The 22,810-nt window shown below is 44.9% G+C and overlaps 1 protein-coding gene across 3 annotated transcripts in view; it reads left to right on the top strand.

Moving 5' to 3' along the window:
* Nucleotides 1-22,810, top strand: part of Tbcd (tubulin folding cofactor D) — a 176,134-nt gene that overhangs the window by 80,917 nt on the left and 72,407 nt on the right. For all 3 annotated transcript variants that reach the window (XM_052756745.1, XM_052756744.1, XM_052756743.1), the window contains one exon: nt 20,790-20,946. In XM_052756745.1, coding sequence (XP_052612705.1) covers nt 20,790-20,946 — 157 coding nt within the window. The remainder of the gene's footprint in view (nt 1-20,789; nt 20,947-22,810) is intronic.

Here is a 22,810-nt window from a genome sequence, read left to right as displayed (position 1 = left end):
ATTTTCCTGCATGGCTTGGCAGCTGTGGACTGATGGTATCCAGATGCTCTGGATTTTGATTAAGGGCAAGCTCTGTCTTTATGAGCACATGTATAGTTGCCTCTTCGTTCACCTTATAGTCTCAGTTTCCTTAACTGTATCTTCTGGCATTGCCATGAAGCATATTCCACAGTCAGGATCTCTGGTTTCTGAGAGTTGTGAGTGACCTTGCTTAGACACCTTGTTCTCACTGCTCTGAATATTTCAGCGATAGTTTCTGATAGGATGGGAGAGCTTCAGGACTTTATGCAGGGATTCAACTCTGTCTCCTGCAGGACAGGATTTCTTGAGTGCTAGTGGTTGAAAGAAATTCCAGAGTTGTTGGTGGCCGAGACCTTAGGCTTTTTATGGACTCTGTTGTGTAGGGAATGGCTGGGCTTCCTCTTTGGTCCCTTACCAAATGTGCTTGTAGCCTCCTAATGCTTCTTCCTGTTGCTATGTTCCCTATCCTCTTTGACCTCATAGCTTATGTCCTAGAAAGCGAAGGAGGGTCTGGAGAGATAGCTTAGCAATTTAAAGCTCTATCAGTGGACCTAGGGTCTATTCCCAGCACCTACATGGTGGTTCAGCTATCTGTCCCAGAGGATCTGGTGCCCTCTTCTGGCCTCTGGGGGCACCAGGTACGCATATGGTGCATAGTCCTAGATGTAGGCAAAAAATCTGCAGACATAAAAAGAGTGAGGTCTTCTCTGTTGTCTTTAGTGAGGTTCAAACCTTATGTTCGGTCTCAGTCTTTTACATGACCAAATGTCCTGACGAAGTTTCTGAGAAGTAAGTAAAATCTTAGGGGAGAGGACTGGGAGTGGCAGTTGGTGTTTACTGATCATCTTCCACGTGGGTCCCTGTGCTGAGTGCCACTGGCATCATTACTTGTAGTCACAGGAACTGCTGTGCACCTGCTTTACAAGAGTTAAATGAGCACAAAGGGGGTTAAGTAACTTGACCCAGGAACCTAGTCTGGTAGGTAACAATTTCATCATGTGGCATGAGAGGTAAGCTGGGGTATAGAGTGGGTGTCTGGGGCAGCTGCCATCTCTGGACAGCAGCATCCCAACCGAGTGCAGACAGGTGCTGTTGGGTACAGGTAGTGCTATGAATTTGGTCAGCTGACCAGAGCCATCTGAGGGACACTTTCTTTTACTACAGGGTATGGAAGGCAAGCAGTGTAGTCAGAGGTAACATAGGTGCTCCTCCACAGCTTGGCTTGGCTCTCAGTTTCCTTCCTGTCCCTTAAACATCTTTTTACCTGTGCTTGGCCTACTGAGTCTACTTTGTTGCAACGCAGGGCTGTGCAATATGTAAGAGGGTCAGCACAGACTTTGCCAAGTCTGGTGAGTCACTTCACACAGCAACCTCTCTCAGAAAACATCTTTGAAGAAGGAAGAAGGGGAATCACTTATATTTCTGCCCTCCTTACAGGAAATCACAAGAAGATTTTTCCTGTAATTTTTTTTTTTTTTTGTGTTTCTCCTTTGTGAGGAACAGCTGGAATGTCAAAAGGAAAAGGAAATTGCTGTAGTGATATCACAAGTCTGGTTTCGGTTTTCCAGTGCCCTGCAGTGCCCCAGGGGCAGTTCCAGGCAGCAGACAGCTCACTCTGAGGCGCTCTACTCATCTCCTCTGAACTTGAGCTCTGTACTGGTGACATGATTGGGATAAGAGTGCAGGGTCCTTGAGTGGCAGGACAACAGCAGCTCCATCCTGCCCAGTTCTAGACTCCAGCAGAGTGTACAGTGTTCTGGGGTTTGTGGCAGTTTTGTACTCCTGAGGTTTTAAGAGCAGTAATAGAAGGCCCAGGGCCTGTCCCACGTCTTAGTAAGTCTGTCTTTGGCCTTGTCTTGATGGATTCTTTCCCATTGAAGAGGGTGTCTCTTAGGGTTTGATTGGAATTCCTTTTCAGTTAGGATTGTAGTAATGACAGACTATCCATGGAAACAAGTTATTTGCCAATTCCCTAAGAGTCCTGGTCTTGAGCTAGGCCTGAGGTGATAGATGGCCCCTTCCCGGTATCTCTTCTTCTCCTTCCCAAGCCTTCTTCCTATTCCATCTGTGTTAAGGTAAGTCCTGGTGGGACTGTGAAGTGCTCTGTTCCCAGTGGTCTGGACACTTTCCTAGACTTGGGTTTGGCCCTAGGCACTGCTCTTGTTTTGCTCAAAGTCACTGGCCAGATCTGGAGCTGTAGCCCAGGGGGCAAGTACTGCTGTTCAGTAGACAGAACTGTTCAGAGCTTCTGCAGGCCCAGCAGGGCATCTGGCCAAGATGGGGAGGAGCCACCTCCCTCCCTCCTTGCTTTTATTCCTAGAACCTCTCCAGGATGGTGGGCCAGATGTGGGCTACGATCACTGATTACTGGCCAGAAAGGCCTGTGCCCCATCTCACAGCCTTAGGGGTCCTCACCTGCCATAAGGCGAGAGGTGGACATGTTAATGGAGCCCTTAGTGCTTCCTGGCAGTCTTTAGGACTTAGATGTGTCCAACCTTTTGACATTGGAACATGACATTCTTGTTTACAGAGTTTATGTTCAAGAACCTGCAATTGAATTACCAAAACAAAACAACAAAAACCCCTCAATGTTTTAAATAGTTTTACAATTTTGTGTAGGGCTGAGGCTCCATTTATCACTCTCCCTGGCTGTATGTACCCCTTGGACTGTGGGTCGAACATACATGGTAGGTAGTATACTTAGTTTCTTATTTTAAACAAAACTAAGAGTATCAGTGGATTTCATTCACCTGTTTGGCAATACAGAGTTAGTTGGGCAGTTCTAGTGAGATAGGGCTAAAGTGTGCTAGAAAGTTTTATTGTTGGTCATTTACTTTCCTGAGGGGGTACATGTAGAGCTTCCGGAAACCTGAAGGCTCAGATGGTAATACCATCACTTAAGTTTTAATTTCTTTATTAAGGTGATGCCACTCTGAGCTTTTGTAGACTTGGAGGTAATTTGTTTTGGAGAGTAGGTAGGACAAAAAGCACCTCTTACACTTTTCCTATAAAGGCTCATGAGGGTGAGTGGTGTCTCATTGAGAGGTGCCCTGTGGTGGGAGGCCTGGCTGTACCAGAATGTGGCCTGTGGGCAGCTTGTGTAGGGCACATGTTCTCCTGCTCTTTTGCCTCTGAGCTGTGTGGAACCAGGTTCCTTGTGGCTCTTCAAGAGCCTTCAGGGTGAATGATTGAGGGTGAAAGACTTTTTGTGTGTGTTTGTGTAAACAGTCCCTGGTTCTTCTCGTCCCTCCTGGTGTTGGCGCCGCTAATGCTCTGTGTCTAAAGGGAAACCTGAAACCATGAGCAGCGGCTTGCTTTGTCTTTGATTGGGAAACTCAGTTTGGGTTTGTGAACTTGGGCCAAGTCTCGAGGATTCCCACAGTTTTCCTCACCTGCCTGCTCTCCCAGCACAGCAGTGTAGCTCTGGGGCCTTGTTTTCTGGCCATGCTTGGAACTTGTTAGTTTTCCAGGTGTAGCTCAGGAAGTTTTTTCTGGACACTTTTGCTGTGCTCACAGCTATAGAGAGGTTAGTTAAACTGAACAGGGATAGGTAAAATTTAAAAACTGACATTAAGATTTCCTTTTTTCTCCTCATGCTACACATAATAAGAAATGTGATAGTAATATCAGTAAGCAGACAGAGATGTGCAGAAAGCTCAGCCCTTCTTCCCTGACTGGCTTCTCCACACTGGTGTGTCTGCTGTCTGCTGTATCACATTGTTCACCATGCTTGATCTTCAAGGTTATTCTTTCTCATTGGCTGTGTCCTGAGCCTGTCACTTTCCATCTGTTGCAGTGAGTGTCTTTCAGCTTCTTACTTTTTCAAAACGTTCATTTTGATCTGCTTTCTCTCCTTTTCTCTGTTATGATAAATTTCATTGCTTCTTTTCTCAACTTTTATTGTTGTTGCTGCTGTTTTGAGACAGAATCTTGCTATGTAGCTATCACTGGCCTCAGAACAATCTTCCCAGTGCTTCCTGAGTGCTGGAATTATGGATATTAATTTTTCATTTTTTATTTTAATTTTTAAACTTATTTAATGTATATGGATATTTTGTCTGCATGTATGTCTGTTATTTATTTAACGTGTATGAATGTTTTGTCTGCATGTATGTCTGTGTACTACATGCATGCCTGGTGCCTACAGAGTCCAAAAGAGGGCATCAGATCCCCTGGGACCAGAATTACAGATGATTGAGAGCCAACATGTGGATGCTGGGAATTAAACCTGAGTCCTCTGATAGAGAAGCCAGTGCTCTTAACTGCTGAGCCATCTTTCTAGTCCTACTTTTCATATTTTAAAAGATAAGAGTCTTCTGGCCTCTGAGGCACCAGGTCTGCAGGTGGTGCACAGACACACTTGCAGGCAAAACACCCATATACATTAAAAAAAAAAAAAAGGACAAGGCTTGCAGTATAGTCCATACTGGCTCGGAACTCATAATCTTCCTGTCTCATCTATCCCAGTGCTAGGATTACAGGTGGATACTACTGTGTTTGGCTTTCCCCCTTTTCTTTTTAGAGTGTCCTCGTTGTGGTTTTTTGTTGTTGTTGTTTTTGTTTTTGTTTTTTCGAAGCAGGGTCTCTCTATGTAGCCCTGGCTGTCCTGGAATTCACTCTGTAGAGCAGGTTGGCCTCAAACTCAGAGATCTGCTTGCCTCTGACTCCCAAGTTCTGATATTAAAGGAGTATGCCACCATCACCTGCCTTCAAGTTTGTGTGGTTCTGAAAGCAAGAATTAAGTAAGAATCACCTTTCATTGAACATGTAGGCATTGTTCTACTTATTGAAGTTTTGAGCCCCATGGCTGTCTTCTAGCAGGGAAAAGGGAGCAGTGGGTCCTGAGTCCACACCTTCATTCTCAAGTCTTCAGTGTGGTCCATTCATAGAAAACAAAGCAGCCTAGGCTGGTGCCCTGGGTTTTCTCTCTTGTTAACTATTCTCGGTCTCCCCTGGAGGTTCCAGGAGAGAGCTGTACACAGTGTGAGGAAAGCAGCAGTAGAGGGAGTGGCTGTGAGGCAGGCGCTTCCTTCTTCCTCAGTGCCTCTGCCTCCACCAGCTGGTCATGTGCGTATAGCCATCCAACCCTGGCCTTGCTAGTTCTGAGCTGTGTGTTACATGTGTGTGGTACTGGTGGTGACCCTGATGTGTTACTATAGATGTCTAAATTGATGAAAAGTAAAAGTCAGTAGGGCTGCAGAGATAAGTTGGTAGCTCTAGTTCCCTGAGACTTCTCTATATTATTGATAATAATAAAGCCAAGTAGTAAGCCAATAGGAAACAAGATACCAGACATACATGCTGCACTGTCTAATACTGTGCATGAATGTAACATTTGAACAGGCTTGGGTTCATGTAAAAAATTTAAAAAATATATTGTACACTCATTAGCCATAAAATGATCCTTAAGAAGGGCTGAGATGTCCCAGCAGTGGACATGTCCTCAGATCATGAAGTGGCAACATTAATGACTAAGGCACAGATTTTTTTTTTTGGTTTTTCGAGACAGGGTTTCTCTGTGTAGCTTTGCACCTTTCCTGGAACTCACTTGGTAGCCCAGGCTGGCCTCGAACTCACAGAGATCTGCCGAGTGCTGGGATTAAAGGCGTGCGCCACCACCGCCCGGGGCACAGATTTTTGCTTAGAAAATTATTGGTTTGGAATTGACACTCTTTTGGTTTGGAAAGTTTGTATTGTTGCTTCTGTGACTACTTAAGTCAGGCTGTCCTACACTGGATGGTGTGCAGCATACTTGATTGTATTTGTTGATCCTATGGTTCTTTTTACTGAATGTTTGACATTGTTTTTAGACTCTTTTCAGTCTCTCTATGCATACAGAATTTGCCTATGATATCTTTCTATCTCAGAACTTCTCTTTAGGATAATTTTACTTCTTTTGCTTTTTGGAAGTTCTTCAGTGTGTTAGTCATTGTCTGAAAGTTTTGTTTTGACCTTAGCTCCTAGGTGGCTTCTTCCCAGGGTCCTGCTGGCTTGTGTGTGCATGGTCAGGGGTAGCTGTTCACATGATTGTGCTCAATGTTGGCTACCACTTTCCTTGTTTCTGAATTTTGCCGACATCACTCTGGATATGTGTAGATAGGGATTTTTTATGTATCTTCTTTTATGTAGTTAACGTTTTGTGTATCTAACTTAAGTTTTTCAGTAGTTTGGGAAAATTTTCCCTGTAATTCTTTGGAATTCTCTTATTTCTATTTTCTCTTTATGGGACTCAGCTAGATCCCTTTTCACCTTATTGTGTCTTCCAGGACCTTCTCTTATATTGTCTGTTTTCCTTTTGATTTGGATTTTGTATAATTTTTTTTTTTTTTTAGCTTTCATCATCCTCATCAGGTTGTCTTAATGGCCAGATCTTTTCCTTTGTGTGTAAAAACACAAAGTCAGACTTTGTGTTTTTAATTTAGGTAATTGTATATTATGCATAATGAACTTTAGATTTATATATATTTATATTATGGATATTTAAGCATTTTAAATTGGTTATTTTTGATCCTATCTTATTTGTAGTTCATTTTAAATTTAATCTTTTATTTAAACATTTCATGTGTAGTTTTCTATAAAATTACTCTTTGGATTTGTGTGTATGTGTGTGAATGCATATGTGTGTGCATGAGAATATGTGTACACAGAAGTGTGGGGCGGCCAGAAGACAATCTTGGGTGCCATTCCTCTGGCACTTTCCACCTTTTTCTTTCTTTCTTTTTTCTTTTTCTTTCTTTTCTTTTTCTTTTTCTTTTTTTGTTTTTTTTTTTTTTGTTTTTTTTTTTTTTGAGACAGGGTTTCTCTGTGTAGTTTTTTATGCCTGTCCTGGATCTCACTCTGTAGACCAGGCTGGCCCCAAACGCACAGAGATCCGCCTGGTTCTGCCTCCTGAGTGCTGGGATTAAAGGCGTGTGCCACCGCCGCCTGGCCACTTTCCACCTTTTTCTTAAAGATTTTATTTTTTAAATTGTGTATATGTATACGAATGCCTGTGGAGGCCAGAAGAGGGTGTTGGATCCCCTGGAACTGGAGTTACAGGCTGCTGTGAGCCATCTGATGTGGGTGTTAGGAACTGAACTTGAGTCTTGTTCAAGAGTCATGGGTGCTCTTAACCATTGAACCAGCTCTTTAACCTTCCATCTTGCTTTTGAGACAGGGCTTCTAATTGATCTGGAGCTCCTCAGTAGGCTAGGCTGGCTGCCAAGCAATCTCTCGGGGATCTGTCTTTGTCTCCCTAGCACTGGGATTACAACACATATCACCATGCCTGGCCACTTCCTCCTCCTTTTTTATTTTATTTTATTTTTTTAAATAAAAACATGAGGTTCTGGGGATTGAACTCAGGTCCTCATTCTTGCAAGGCTTTACTTTACTGATTGGGCCATCTTCCAAACCCATTGACTACTTTAAAGTGAATAATTCAGTAACGTGGGATATGTAGGGTTGCACAATCATTACTTCTATCTCATTCCAGACATTTTTATCACCACAGAAAACACCAGAGCCCCGTCATAGTCACCCATATTCTTCCCCAACATTAACAACTACCAGTTTGTTTTCTGTCTCTTTGAGTTAGTAAGTTAGAACTTTTGGATCTGGCTTCTTTCACTGAATACAATGAATTCAAAGTTCACCCGTGTTTTAGAACTTCATTTTTTTTAAAGATTGAATACAGTGATGCTTGGGTTGTTTCCTCCTCGTGACTGTCATAAGTAGTTTTGCTGTGGATCTTTCTACAGCAGTATTTATTGGTTGAGTTACAGTTTCTCTGTCTTCTGGGTACACACCAGATCTCATGACACTCAGTCCTCTGTCCACCAAGTTGTTTTTCCACAGCACAGTATTATCTTATACCTTTAGTAGTGGCGTACCACAGTTGATTTCCTTTTGAGAAAACAAATCAGTCTTTATACCCAGTGTGGTGGGTATGCAGGGTATGCTGATGTAATTTTGACTTACATTTGCCTCAGTGACTAATGATCTTGAGCATCTTGTCATGTGCTTGTTGACTGTGTATCTGTTTGGACAAATGTCTCTTCAAGAGATATATCTTTTTTAGGCTGGGTATGGTGGCACATATGTATGATCTCACCACTCAGGAGAACGAGGCAAGTGGAGCACACATTTGAGGCTACCCTGGACTACTTAGTAAGATAATGTCTCCAAGGAGACAAACCTCAAAAAAACCCCAACAGCCCATACCTGATTTGTATGTGAGGTGTGGGTGGTGTTGAGAGACTTATTTATTTTCTCAAAGAGAAGTGTGTTTCTTGGATGACCTTGAACTTGTCATCCACCTGCCTCAGTCTGTCTGGTGCTAGAGTTACAGGTGTTTATTGCCATGCCTGGGGAGTTAGTATAGTATGGATACTAAACCCTTACTAGTTACATGATTTACAGGAGACCATCCTGATGGTCTTCTTCCTTTGATAGTATCTGTTACATCAATATAAATTTACCATTCTCTTCAGTGTTTTGTTTTTTTTTGTGTGTGTGCACAGTGTGTATATGAATGTGTTGAAATACATGCACACATGCATTAAGAATGGGCTTTTAACTGGACATGGTGGTTCACTCCTTTAATCTCAGCATTTGAGAGGTACAGGTAAATGGGTTTCTGTAGCATTAATCTTAAAAGTTCTTATTAATAAAATCAAACCTGGAGCTGGTTATTGGGGTGAAATGCTGGATGGTCAGAGAGACAGAACAAGCCAAGCTAACCTCACCTGGCCAACTTCTCAGTTGATCTTGTTTCCTCAGACTGGAAGCCTCTGTATCCTCATATCCAAGTGGCTTTCTGCTGAACTGCTGCTCGAAAGCCTGAAGCTTAACCAGCTAAAAGCTTCTAGTTTCTGGCCCTCACGCCTTATATACCTTTCTGCTTTCAGCCATCACTCTCTGGGATTAAAGGCTTGCTTTCTGGGATTAAAGGCGTGAGTCACCACGCTTGGCTGTATCCTTGAACACATGGATTTCTGCCTCTGGAATGCTAGGATTAAAGGCGTGTGCTACCACTGCCTATCCTCTATGTTTAATATTGTGGCTGTTCTGTCTCTGACCCCAGATAAGTTTATTAGAGTGCACAATATTTTGGGGAGCACAATACCACCACAGGTTTCTGTGAGTTCAAAGTCAGCCAGGGATACATAGTGAGACTCATCTCAAAAAAACAAAAACAAAACAAAACAAAAAAACAACAAACCAAAAACCTTTAAAAATATCTTTGATTCTTTTGCTTTTATTTGGTAATTATTTAATTGGAGTTGGTATTCTGTGTGACATAACGTATTGTTCAGTAAAGTGTCAACATGTCAAGGTGGTCTGTGTCTCAGTTTGTATTGTTCATGTGTCTGTAGGAGCCATGTGAATTATAAAACCTCTATACTTGTGTTACGTAGTTTGTCTTGTTTATTTTTGAAAGTGGAAATCAGCTCAGGGTCAGACCTGAGCTGTCATACTTGTGAACATGGGTGATATTGTCCTGTTTTGCTCTGCAGTACACTCAAGGTACCTTTCTGCTCACATCTCTTTCCCTCCCTCCCTTCCTCCCTCCCTCCCTCCCTCCCTCCCTCCCTCCCTCCCTCCCTCCGTTCTTTCTTTCGTCCTTCCTTCCTTCCTTCCTTCCTTCCTTCCTTCCTTCCTTCCTTCCTTCCTTTCTTTCTTAAAACAAAAGATTTATTGTGGCTTAAGTTTCAGAGTTTCAGTCCAGGGTTGGTTAGACCCACTCCTTTGGCTCAAGGTGAGACAGAATATCGTGGTGGTGCAAGTGTATGGAGGAGGAAGGTATGGCTTGCCTCATGGTGGCCAAAAGGGAGTGGGGAAGGGAGAGAGAGAGGGAGGCATTTGGCCCCCAAATACATACCCCCTCACTGACGTATTTCTCCAAAAGATTCTACCTCCTAAAGTTCCTCCTCCCAATAATGTCATCAAATTAAACATCAATATATTAAAACATTAAGTTGGCACTCTCATGATCTAGTCACCTCTCAGTGAAGGCTCCAACAGGTGGGAACCTAGCCTTCAGCACATGAGCCTTTTCATTTGGTGGACACTACTAAACCATAATGGTTCTCCTGTAGTGACTTGGTTTTTTTGGAGAAAGTGAGTGCCATGAAGAATGGATGTCCTGCCTGTGAGCTATTTCTGCATGTGATAGGTAACATTTTTTGTAGAGTTCAGTTCCTGTAGTGAACACAAGTGATGGGGGTTAGAATTCATAATTACAGATACCAGTTGAGCATCCTTTGGAATTGGTAGCCAAGGCTGACTGCTAGGCAGTGTGATGGTGGAAAGTCTGAGACCTACTCAGTGGGGCTATACCTAGCAGGAACTGCTGTCCCTCTGTCCATGATCATGACCAGGAAAGTTGTAGACACGTGGAATGGTGACACCAGAACCTCTCCAATCACTTAGTTAAAGATGGGTGCCAGGCTTGCCATTAATCATGACTAAGGACTTGCTACCATGTTAGATGTGCCCTCTATGACCTTGAGCCATTTGCTCCTTCTGGGATCTTGTATGTCTCTTGCAACATTGCCTCGGGGTTAGGGCACATTGCAGTCTTCCTAGATCCTGCTGTCTCTGAAATAGCTGTGATGTTCCCAGAGGCTAGAGCCAGGGTCATTGTCTTCGGCCATTGGTGGCCTGGGCCTTGGGACTGGGGACCCTGGCTGTAAGTCAGGTAGAACTGGTCTGACTTCCTGGTTTAGCCTTTAATCCTCCTGGACGCTGTTTTTGCTTCTTTCAAGCTGTTGTACTCGACACTCTGTCATTAGCTGTGGGTGTTTTGTGCCAGTAACACAGCATCAGCGGAGGAGTACACCCTTGGTCCTGGAGGCACCTCCTGCCTCATGGTTATGCCATGCCATGTCCTTCCTCTGTGGTGGCTTGTGGTGGTGGCAGTAGGCAGGAACTGACAGGCCCTTGCCTCAGTGACAGCTGCTAGGATGATAACAAAAGGAAGCAATGGCGCAGATAAAGGGCATCAGTACTAGGTCTTGTTGAAAATGGTCACTCAGGGACTCAGGGAGTGTTTAATTGGCAAAGAACCACTAGGATCACTTGAACAGACTAGTGTAGCATGGAGTACAAACCTGGGCAGACGTGGTCTGACTGGAAGTCAGCCCTTGAGTGTCTTTGAGAGCCAGCAGATACACTGGCTGACTGATGATGGAGAAGGCGTTGAGTCTTTTTTGTCAGCCTGGTGGTCTTTTCATGTGCCTTTGCTGGGCACCGCTAAACTCCTGCCAGGGGATCCAGCCACACCCTAGTGACCTTGTTTGTTGTGGTACTTGTGTGTTTGGGCAGTTGTGATAATCATATCCCTTTGCCCTAAGTTGAGGAGTCTGTGTTCTGCTTCCTTGGGAGACTATACTGACCTCAGTTGAATATTCCAACCTGATTTTGTTTGGATAATATAGGATGGGCTTCATAGGGCTGTTGGTGTGTCCGTTGGGGTTCATGGGGCTGTTGGCATGTCTAGTCATGGGGAACACAGAGAAGATGAGGTGTAGTTGTGGGAATTCCCTGCTGTGGACATGTGATATGGAGCCTGTGGTACTGTATGCATGCCCTATTATTGGCAGATGGAATGGGGTCCATGGTAATGTGTGTATGCGTAGGTAGGATGGAATCTGTGGGGCTGTGTGTACACCTAGTTTGGACAGATAGCATGAGGTCTGTCTGTGAGGCTGTGTGCATGCTTTGTCATGGGCAGGTACAATGAAGTCTGTGGAGTTGTATGCACATTCTGTCAAGACAAATACAATGGAGTCCAAGGGGAAGGATGTCTTGGAAGGCTTACCTATTTGCCTTTCAGTCCAGCATGGGAGAGAAACCTTTCATGAGCTGATTTTGGCAGAAGCCTCCATTCATTTTTTCTAGGCCCTAAGTTTAGGCCTCAGTTGGCCTAAACTGATAAAGTGGGGTTTGGTGGGAAGTAAATAGGGCATTCACATGGATGTCCGGCTTTTCCCTCCAGCATCATCTGTCATCTCTTGTTGGTCAGTTGCTGTCAGAGGATCTTACAACACTTGGACACCATATTTCATTTTTCCCCTCTGCCAGAAACCCTTGTAATATGGAGCAGTGTCTTGCGTGTGAAGGTGACTCTCCACTCTGCTGAAAGGGCAGATAGCATAGACCTGTTCTGCTACCTCGGTAGCTGTTACTTCCAGGGTGTGGAACATAGTTGGGAGGTGGCTACATCCATAGACTGAGAGAGGTATTGCTGCCTTTGGTTAACTGGCATATAAGTAACACCTCCAGGTAGGGTGCTCCTTCTGGAGAGAAGCATGCAGCCCTGGGGGAAGTGTTGATGTCCTCCATTGGGACAGAACATTTGATTTCCTTGTCTTGAAAACTTGCATCTCACTCTTGGTGTCTTCTGCCGACTCTGGAATACATGGGGGCACAAGTGAGCTCTTGCTACCTATCCTCTCTGTTACTCTAACCATGTGGGTTCTCACAGAAGCTGCTTTGTTTAGTTTTGTTTTCTGTTTTTTAAAGACAGGGTTCATTCAGTAGCTCAGGCTGACCCAGAACTCATGGAAATCCATTTGCCTCAGCTTTCTGAGTTCTGGAATTACAGGTGTGAGCTATCAAGCCTGGCTTCACATGGAAGCCTTTGCTGTGCAGACTGGGACAGAAGTATGTTGCTGTGTTCTCTCAGACATCTATGAATGTAGCTTAGTGGATGTTTTGTTGGTGTCCTTGGTTCTTAACCATTCATCTATGCCTTTTCCATGTCTGCCCAGTAACAGGTGAAGAAGGTCCTTTGGTCTTTCCAGCCACACAAGTGCCAGTCCATATTCGATTAGTATGACTCCTCAGAGTTTTGTGCTTTTCTTGACATAGTATCTTAGTTCTTTTGGGCTTCTATAACAAAACACCCCATACTGAACAAATAATTTGTAAACAGAAGAAATTTACTACTTGTTCTCAATTTGGACCTGGGAGTCCCAGATGAAGCAGCTAGCGTATTTGAGTCAAAGTCCCCTTCCTCACACTTGCTGTGTCCTCCTGTAAGGAAGGGGTTTAAGAGCTTTTTTAAGTTACTGTAGAAGATTCTTATTCCATTCTTTGTGGGGCCTTCATAACCTTATCCCATATTGACAACATGCTAGGGCTTATATTTCAAGACATGAGTTTTGGAGGGACACAGATATTCTAACTGCAGAACTGTGTTTCCAGGTACCTCTTGTATATAGGTATTTTGTGGTTACTGGGAGGGACATCCTTATCACATTTGCACAGATACAACCTGTACTGGGGTCAAGGATTGGTTGTGTATCCAGGTGATATTCAGGCTCCTTTGGTGCTTCTTAGGTGAGCTATCATCTTACTGTGCATCCTAGGCTTCTGCTTGGGTCTCAGCTTGCTTTGACTTTCATCCAGTCATTCTTCCTTGCTTTGACAATATATACCCGAGAAAAGGCTGTCAGGAAGGAAGGGCTTATTTTTTCTTATGATACCAAGATTTCAGACCATGATCAGTTGGTCCTGTGGTATGAAGCAAACCATTATGGCAGAGAAAGCATCGTATAGCAGAACAGCCACACTGTGGCCAGAAGCAAATACAGGAAAGAGTTGAGTCAGGAGATAAAAATCTTTTAAATCATTGCCCTAGTGGCCTACTTCCTCCAGTCAGGCCCCACTGGCCATACATTGTGAGATCATCAGTATCCATTGATACAGTTAGCATCTTTGTGATCCAGTCATCTCAGTAGTACCACTAAGCCCTCAGTAATCTTTGGAGGTACACTTCATATCCAAACTAGAACAGCTTCTTTTATGATTATTATTTTCCATTCTGAAGCACTTACAGATTTACAAGATTATAAAGAAGTGTTCAGGAAGACCTGGTAGATTTTTCTCTGTGACACAACAGAATTATAGTGTCTAAACCAGAATGTTGGTCTGGGCACAGACTGTAGCTGGAAGAGATTCCAAGATGAGTGAGTGTGAGTGTGTGTGTTTGTGCATGTGTGTGCGTGCATTCATGCTCATATACTATCAGTTCCTGATGTGACTTTGCCTAAAATACCCCCTATAGCTGAGATTTTAATATAGTGTCACCACAAGACTTGTTGTGTTCCCTCGGTATTATTCCCTTATCTCACTTCGGTTCTCTACTCCCAGTTACATCCATCAAGAATGTGGTGTTTATAGGTGCCCCATACTTCCTACTTGCTGTTATGTGGATTTCCATCTAATTATCTAGCTGATGGGGATGGAAGTGGATGTTCACATCTCACCCAGTATGTTTCTTGTCATTGTTCCCAGGAGAACCTGCTGCACCACCCAGGAGGCTGGTGTGGGTGGGTTGGGCTTAGAATTTCTGAAGGGTCCTCCCTAGTGAGACTTTACTTGAAGTGGAAATGTCTTCTGTGACTGAATTTTTTTTTGGGAAAGTACCTTTGGAATGAAGGGCACTGCCAAGCTGGTAACTGTGTACCTGCCTGTTGGAGTTTCTCATGGGAACTTCAGGACACCTGGCTGGGCTGTGTGACAGATGGGCCTTGACTCTTGGCTGTATAGCTGGAGGGTTTCTAGGACCCAGATGAATGCAGAACCTTTTTCTGGATTAAGTGTGGGCTTAATGTAGTGATCTTCTGAGTAGGTGAACACCTGAAATGCCCCTAGAGAGAGCAGAGCCAGGTGGTATGTGGAGGTTTGTACCCTGAAGCACGGGGCATGGAGAAGTGCACTCCCCAAGTGTGGGTTGAGTTCTCCCTGGCTCTTCAAGGACAGGCCAAACCCACAAGTCTACACCTCCCTTGCTGCACAGTTGAGGATTCCATAGCCATAGGCGAGATGCTGCTGCTGCAGGTCAGTGAGGGGGCCTCTTGGGCCATTCTGGGGCCCGTGGGAAATTAACCCACAGGTCTATGGAGCCTGGTGTTCTGTGCATCATTCTTCATATCTCCAGCATATTCAAGGGGCATTTTTCTTGAGCAAGTTGGACTACATTCTTAAGAACAGTACACTGGCTGTTGGTACAAGGGGCAGGTCCTGCAGCCACACCTGATCCCGGAAGCTGGGACTCTGAGGCTCAGGCTCTGTGGGCATGGCTCTACTCATGGGATGAGATGGCTCAGGATATTGCACAGATTTAGGCATAGCTTGGGAGACATTGCTCTCTGTGATGTGTCTGTCTGTCCATGGCCAGCACCTTGCCTGTTTTTGGCTTCCTGGGCTACATTGGAAGAGTTGGTTTTTTAGGATTGTTCAGGCCACTGTATACCTTTGTCTCTGAAAGTTCTTTATCATCGAGTTTAAATTGGGAAGGTCGAGCAAAGCCTGGGGTTTGCACCAGACACACCTCAGGAACCTGTACAATCCATGATTGCCCAACGTGATAACTTGTTTTAAATTAATGTGGCTGAGTGGCTGTCAGGAGATGTAACTGTGTGGTGATTTTTATGGGCTGGTTGTTTCTGCTAATGCAGGGGATGCCTGAATCCTTGTGTCCCTAGCTTATAGGTTCTACAGACCCTGTAGTGAGGAATGTGGGGCTCTAGGGTTAAATCACTTCTCTCACCTGGAGGCTGCTTCTTCCTTAGGCAGCCCGTGTTAAACAAACGACATGCTGTCTAGAGAGAAGAGTGTTCAAATTACCTTGCTGGACTCCAAGTTGCCAAAAGGAAGCCCTCTGGGGTATGATATATATTTGACATGCATTTGCAGTATGTAATTGGAACCATGAGAAAGGTTTTTGTTCAAAGCTATTGAACAGTTTCCTTATTTTAAACCTGTTGAATCTGGAAAGAGCTGTTTCTGAATTTCTGTCTGATAATAACTATATAAAGGTTGAAGGCAAAGAGTTTCCTGTTCCAAGTCACCGCCCCTCCCCGCCAACCCAGTTTTGTAAGTGCCCAGTGCCCTTGTAGCCACGAAAGATACCCTGGCTCTTGTTTCCTGGATCCCTGAATATCAGAGCTGGAAACTCAGTGCCTTTCTTTCACGTGGCAGAGGCTGGATACAGCTCAGGAGTTCATCAACAGAAGGTGCCCCTTCTTTTTTTTTTTTTTTTTTTTTGTTTGTTTGTTTGTTTTGTTTTGTTTTTCCAAGACAGGGTTTCTCTGTGTAGTTTTGGTGCCTGTCCTGGATCTCACTCTGTAGACCAGGCTGGCCTTGAACTTACAGAGATCCACCTGGCTCTGCCTTCTGAGTGCTGGGATCAAAGGCGTGTGCCACTGCTGCCTGGCGAGGTGCCCCTTCTTAGCAGCAGAAGTGGGTCCAGCCTGTCTTCTCATGCCAAGCTGTTGCTCTCACTACCTTGGGATGAGTTAGTAGTATTGGTCTGGCTTCCCTGTGTTTTTGATACAGTATCTGTCATTGTTGTCTTTTCTACAGCTCAGTTTCTTTCCAGTGATCCCTATCATAGCGTCCGGCCCTTACTGGGCCAGCCTCCACTTAGCATCCAGTCATTGGTGTTCATTGCCTTACACCATGTTGTTTGTCAGTTCTGGTGTTTGCTGTGCATCTGTGGAGGATGCTTTCATGTTTCTCAGCAGAAGAAAGGCCAGATGCTGTCTCTGAAGACTGCTGACTGGGCTGTAGGCCAGAGTAGGGGAAGGCCAGTCAGGTCTTTGCTGGGCAACAATTGGCAGCTATGGGTGGCTGTAGGGCCTGAGGCCCTGATGATCTTTGCTTTCTACTTTTCTAACTTAGAATTGTAGGAGAACACAGGCATGGCAGGCCCAGCATATTGTGACATCTGAAGGTCCTGGCCCTGGCTGGAAACAGGCAAGATGTGAGTGGGTTCTTGGAGCCTGCAACTCCTGTGGCCTCTCAGGCAGTCTGGGTAGTTGGAACCACCAGGTGTCTTCCTAGGCAATTGGTTCTCTGAACAGTAAGCAGGTTCACACCCTGTGAAAGTCTGTCAAGACTTACTGTTAGTGGTTACAGACCCATCACTTGAATTTCTTGTGGCTGGCTATGTCACTAGTCCCTGAAAAGGACTAGTTCCCAAAATTATCTCACTTCAACGTGGGGACAGAAACCTGGGCACTCTGGCTGGTCTGGGTACTATGGTGTGTGAGGTCTGTGTCTGCCTGTTGGGAGGCACCAGTTTCCTGGCAAGGAATCTGTGTAGGAGAGATGTGAAATGGACATCCGGAGAGTGCTGACACTGCTGCTCGTAGTTATCTGTCTGGAAATTGGTTTTGTCCTGTGGAGTGATAAGTTGACACTTAGAGAGCACATTCAGATTTCCCTGAGGCCAGAGGCTTGCTGGCTGGCCTTGCCCAGAGCATCGGGGCTGTGGTGCCTACATAAGCCCCAGGGAGTCCAGCTGGCAGTGACACCACATATATGGACATGGCCCTCCCACAGGTGCCACAGCCAATTTTCTTGACATTGTTTGCTCCCTAGTGGGTACCCTGTTAATTAGCAGAGTAGTGAATTCGAGCTATATACTCGTAAACTGGGAGCAATTCCAGGTCAGCTAGGCCTGTTTCAGTAGAACAGCTGATGACTTTTTCAGCATTGCAGATTGGATATAGTTCAAGTTGAGATAATTGCAGTTATAATTCCTAACCCACAGCAGCCATGGCAATTCTCTTTTGCTAGGTTTATATTTAACCATCAACTCCATGTTTGGGGAAACATCAGGTGTGTATAGGAATGATAGTCTCTCAGATAACTGGGTTCAGCTTCTGGCTTGCTGCTGAGCTGCTTCCTGCTCCAGAGAGTCTGCCTGGTGGTGTGCTTCTTCCCTGGGGTGTGGAGGAGCCCTGTAAGGGAGTCTCTGGGACATACTCTGCAGTGGGAGTTCTGGCAGAGAGGGAGACTGTAAGGCTAGATGGGAACTAGGTAGGAGTTGTAGGAACCTTAAGAATGACCCAGTGGAGCCAGCCTTTGTGACCCCAGGGTTCTCTGGAGTGATGGGAGGTGGGGCTGGGCTGAGTTGTTGGAGTGTGGGAGCTACTTCTGTGGATGGGGCTGACTCAGAGATTGCCTGTGAAGAGGCCAGGCATAACTGGCCCTGGGATGACCACTTACTGGGCCCTACACTGTGCCCAAGACTTCAGGGTGGCCACTCAGAAGACATCTAGAGGCCACAGTCTGTCCCAGGTCAGATGTCCTGATGCTGTGATAGTCAGAAAATGAGACTTATCGGTAATAGGCATTATTTTTTTTTATTTATTTTTTTCAGGACCGGGCTGGGTAACCTCTGCATCTGCACGAGGATGCACTACATATACTGTATTGCTTCCCTTAGGATGTATGTGTCCAGGCCTCTTGCCTACTACTTGCCCTGTGCACATTTTACAGCCTCCTTGAAATACTACAATTATATGAAATATATTCCATTGAACCATAACTACTTTTGATATTTTTATAGAAAAATCCTTAGAAGCAAAAAGACAGAGATTTGGTTTTATAACATTCATAGTCCTTTAGGTCCCCCCCCCCCATATTTATTTCTAGGTGTTATTTTCTGGTGGATAATTGCACATGCAAGAGATGGGTACCTCACATAAACACACGAGTGGTTCCATTCTTCACACTGTTTGTGGATACAGGATTGGTACTCATGTGTGGTCAGGATATAGAATGCACAGGTTGGGATTTCTGAGGATGGCATGCATGCAGTCCAAGAAACAGTGTGCTTCATTTATCTTGCCTTCGGAGTCCCTGGGCACTTTCATGTCCTTTGTGTCTGCTGCTGGTATTTGACTAAATCCTTTGGTTTACTTATCAGCTGTGAAACCTACCTTGATGGCCTTTAGTGTTTGTGGCCAGCTTCTGCCAGTAAGGGTGATCATTGAACCCCAAATTGCTTTGGAACCTCCTGCCATGTTATAGAACACATGGCTATGGACACTGCTAGAGCTATGTTGCCAGAAGGATGTTCTTCTGTCCCTCTTATGTATGGTGCTGGAAATTGGACCCAGGGCCTCACACATTCTAGGTCCCCAAGTGCTCTGCCACTGAACCATATTACTAGTCCTCCAGTCCTATTTTAAACACATTTTTAAAATACCAATGAGAGCTGTCTAGCGTTCCTTACTGCAGGATGGTTATCCATCTGGGATCAAGAAATTGAGGTTTTTAGCATGCTCTTTTAGAAAAATCCATTTAGTGTGACTTTAAAAGAATAACCTATCTTTGCATTGTAAAAATCAAGTGTTTCCTTAAGTTTTTCTCTGTTGCATTTCCCATTACCACTTTTAAGAGTCTTTTAAAAATTAACAATTGATCTTCCTATTAAATTAAATTCCAGACTGTTGGGATGGCTCAGATAAAGGTATTTACTACCAACCTTGATAACCCGAGTTCACTCCTTGTATCTCACATGGTGGAAAGAGAGAACTAATTCCTGAAGGTTGTCCTCTTTATACCACATTTTTGGTATATGTGTGTGTTTATGTGTGCCTCTGCACACACATATGTATGTGTGTTTGTGAAGGCCAGAGGTCATTTGGGTGTCTTCTCTTTCTACTTTATTTATTTGTTTGTTTGTTTTTGGTTTTTCAAGACAGTTTCTCTGTCTGGAAACTTGCTCTGTAGACCAGGCTGTCTTCCAACTCACAGAGACCTGCTTGATTCCGCCTCCCTAAGTGCTGGGATTAAAGGCATGAGTCACCACTGCCTGGCTTTGATTGATTGATTGATTTTGATTTTTTCGAGACAGGGTTTCTCTGTGTAATAGTCCTATCTGTTTTGGAACTCACTTTGTAGACCAGGCTGGCCTCGAACTCACAGAGATCCGCCTGCTTCTGCCTCCCAAGTGGTGAGATTAAAATCATGTACCACCACCGCCCAGCACTTTTGAACAGTGCTGCAAATAAACATTGATGAATGTGCTGGACATGGTGGCACACACCTTTAATCCCAGCACTTGGGAAACCAAGGCAGGCAGAGTTCAAGACTAGCCTAACCTGATCTCCATAGCAAATTCCAGGCCAACTATAGCTACACAGTGAGAGACTGTCTTAAAACAAAACAAAAAACAGTGATGAGCAAGTATCTTTGTGATATGTAACCTAGGCCCTTCAAGTAAATACCCAGGAATGCTATAAATTTAATGTTCCAGTGTTCTTGCACACATCTTAAATTCTCCCACCTCCTGTATCAACTGCCATGTGTGTGTGTGTGTGTTGTGTCTGTCTGTCTGTCTGTCTGTATACATGTATGCATGCATGTCTCTGACTCTGTCTCTGTGTGTGCATGTGTATCAATTACTTGATTGTATATTTTCACTAAAACCAGAGGAAAAATTCATGTGTCTATCTCTTGGCTGCTATAGAAACTTCAGATGGTGAAGCAGGCAGACAATCCTGTGCACACAGGTCCACTATGACTGGCTTTCTGTGTCTGCCTCCGCAGCCCTGGAACTTCCAGGGCCCCTCTCTGGTCCAGACCCCAAGGTGTTTCCTCCCTTCCCTGAGGTTGTTGAAGTCTTGGGATGATGAGACTTGTATGGTGTCCTGTGGCTTCACATCCTTCTGCCTCATTTGTGGGGGTCACCCTCACTCCCCATAAATACATGACCCTTTCTATTCTGGTGTGAGCTTCTGAGCTTTGCACTCTCTTGGTATGGCCACAAACTTGGGAGCTTCACTGTGGTTATTGATCTTAAGAATTGTCATTTCTTGGGAACCTCAAAAAATGCCTCTTTACCTTGGAGCTGGTGGACTTGTTTTCCTTTCAGGGGTTTGTTCTGAGCAGATTTTGACTCTTGTAGGCCAGCACACATGGCCTGTCTGTGATCCTGCTTCATGTGCCATCAGTTGCTCATTGTTTTTGTCTTCTGCCAGTTGTCACAGTGATCCTGAAGGCACTGACCTATGATGAGAAGCGGGGTGCCTGCAGCGTGGGCGCCAACGTCAGGGATGCTGCCTGTTACGTGTGCTGGGCTTTTGCACGTGCCTATGAGCCTCAGGAGTTGACACCTTTCGTGACTGCCATTTCAAGGTAAAGCCTGTTGGTTGTGCTGAAGGGTGATTATGCTGTCTGGTAGATATACCTCAGGCAAATGTGCCATCTGCTCTGGACTTCTTGTCCTCAGATAAGCCATTCTCTACAACTAGCTGCCAATACCAGCATCCTTGGGCTCCGCTACTCCCCTCTAACAGGTGGACAAGACAGGAAAAAACTACCTTATCTTGTGGAATGGGACAAGATCTGCTAGATGGGGAGATAGGGTTCCAAGTACCACTGTCCAGGGAAGCAGATGGGCTCCAGGTCCCACTTCAGAGAGATGACATGCATGGGAACAGAGTAAAGCTCAGTCACTAGGATGCTCTGGAACCCATGCTGCTAGTGACTCTGGAGCCACTAGCAGTGTCCCCCAGTATGCTGAGGACAGATCAAGCCATAGGCCTTGCCCTAGTGAGCATGAACAGACTCAGACAGAGAGGACCCATTACAACATTCACACCGTGATGAACACACTGAGCTACTTAGCACCCTCCTTTGGCTTCTCAGAAAGAAACAGAATGAAGCTCCAACTCAAATAAAGTTGACTGCCCTCCCCCCCCCAGTGTTATGCTGCAATTGCTGCACAAAACTGAAGAGACACTTGTGCTGAGGACACATTTGTTCTGCAACTTTCAAAGGGAAAGGAAAAAGAAAAAAATACTCCTGAAAGTCAGGCAGAAGAGCACTGGCACTATACCCGAGGCATGGAGCTCCAGAAGCCACTGAACTCCTATTAAGCCTACAGACCTGGAGCTGCCACCCCTGCACCTGGGACCCTACCCCTTATTGGCCAGAGGTACTGGAGTCTGGTGACCCAGCACCTGCCACTCCACTTCTAAGAATGTTTCCCTGCCTCACAGAACTCTCCAGTACTGTTTATATCACAAGTTGCTGAATGAAGATGAGGTGCCAGTGTACTGGCACACAGCTTAGGAAATCAGGACAGACAAAACCAGCCTCAGGAAAAGCAGAATACTCCTGCATTCCAGAACTCTGAAAGTGTGGGCCAGGACCCCTTGGAACATCCCTGTGGTGATACTCACCCCATCACCTCATTCCAAGGCACAGCTCCAGAAAATTCCTCCTGGACATCTAACTGGAACCACCTTCTCTCAGAAAGGAGCTTCTCTGGACTGGTTTCATTTTATGGAGCATAAACATACACTGATGGTGTACCCCTCAAAGGGAGCATGACATATGCAGGGTTAGGAAGCTGTGACTTGGCTGTGGGTAGGGAGGGGCAAGAGCCTAGCTGTCCAGGGGCTTCTGCTGAGTTTTGGGCCCTATCCATGACTGTGACCTCTCTGCTTCCCACTCCACTGCCATATAGATGTGTCCTCTGTTTGCTGTTTACGTGGCTTTGAAGGAGGTTCTTGCAACTGCTTTCTTGTCCTTATATTCAGATTTCTAGAAGTATACAGTATAAATAAGAAAAAGTTTTTCTTCTGTCGACAACTGTCCCAGAGCCGTGAAGCTTCTTTAGATTGTTCAGTTTCATAGAATTCTGTCAGGTTGGTGGTTGCAGTCATTGTCCAATTCTCATTTTCTGAGGATGAAAAGAGGATAGAGTACTGAGTAGGAGATAGGTGTAGAGTCAGGTATGACCCTGACAGGACACTGGTGAACTGCCGGGAGATTGTGAAGGACTGGGAGGGGCCTTGGCTCTGATGTGTAGTTACTTCCTGCTTCAAAGTAAAAACAGTCCTTACAGAGTCCATTCAGTTTAACAGTTTTTGTCAGAGAGCCTCAAACTCACAGAATGCTATGCCATGTCCTTCTGCCTCTCCTGATCTAGGAAGTAGGAAGGCAGGATGGCCTGATGAAAGCACAGAGTGATGGGAATGGGTGCTGGCCTGCT

Source organism: Peromyscus californicus, unplaced genomic scaffold (genome assembly GCF_007827085.1).
Source record: "Peromyscus californicus insignis strain IS unplaced genomic scaffold, ASM782708v3 Scaffold_3__1_contigs__length_106647218, whole genome shotgun sequence".
NCBI lineage: Eukaryota > Metazoa > Chordata > Mammalia > Rodentia > Cricetidae > Peromyscus > Peromyscus californicus.
This window is presented reverse-complemented; position numbering and strand designations above follow the sequence as displayed.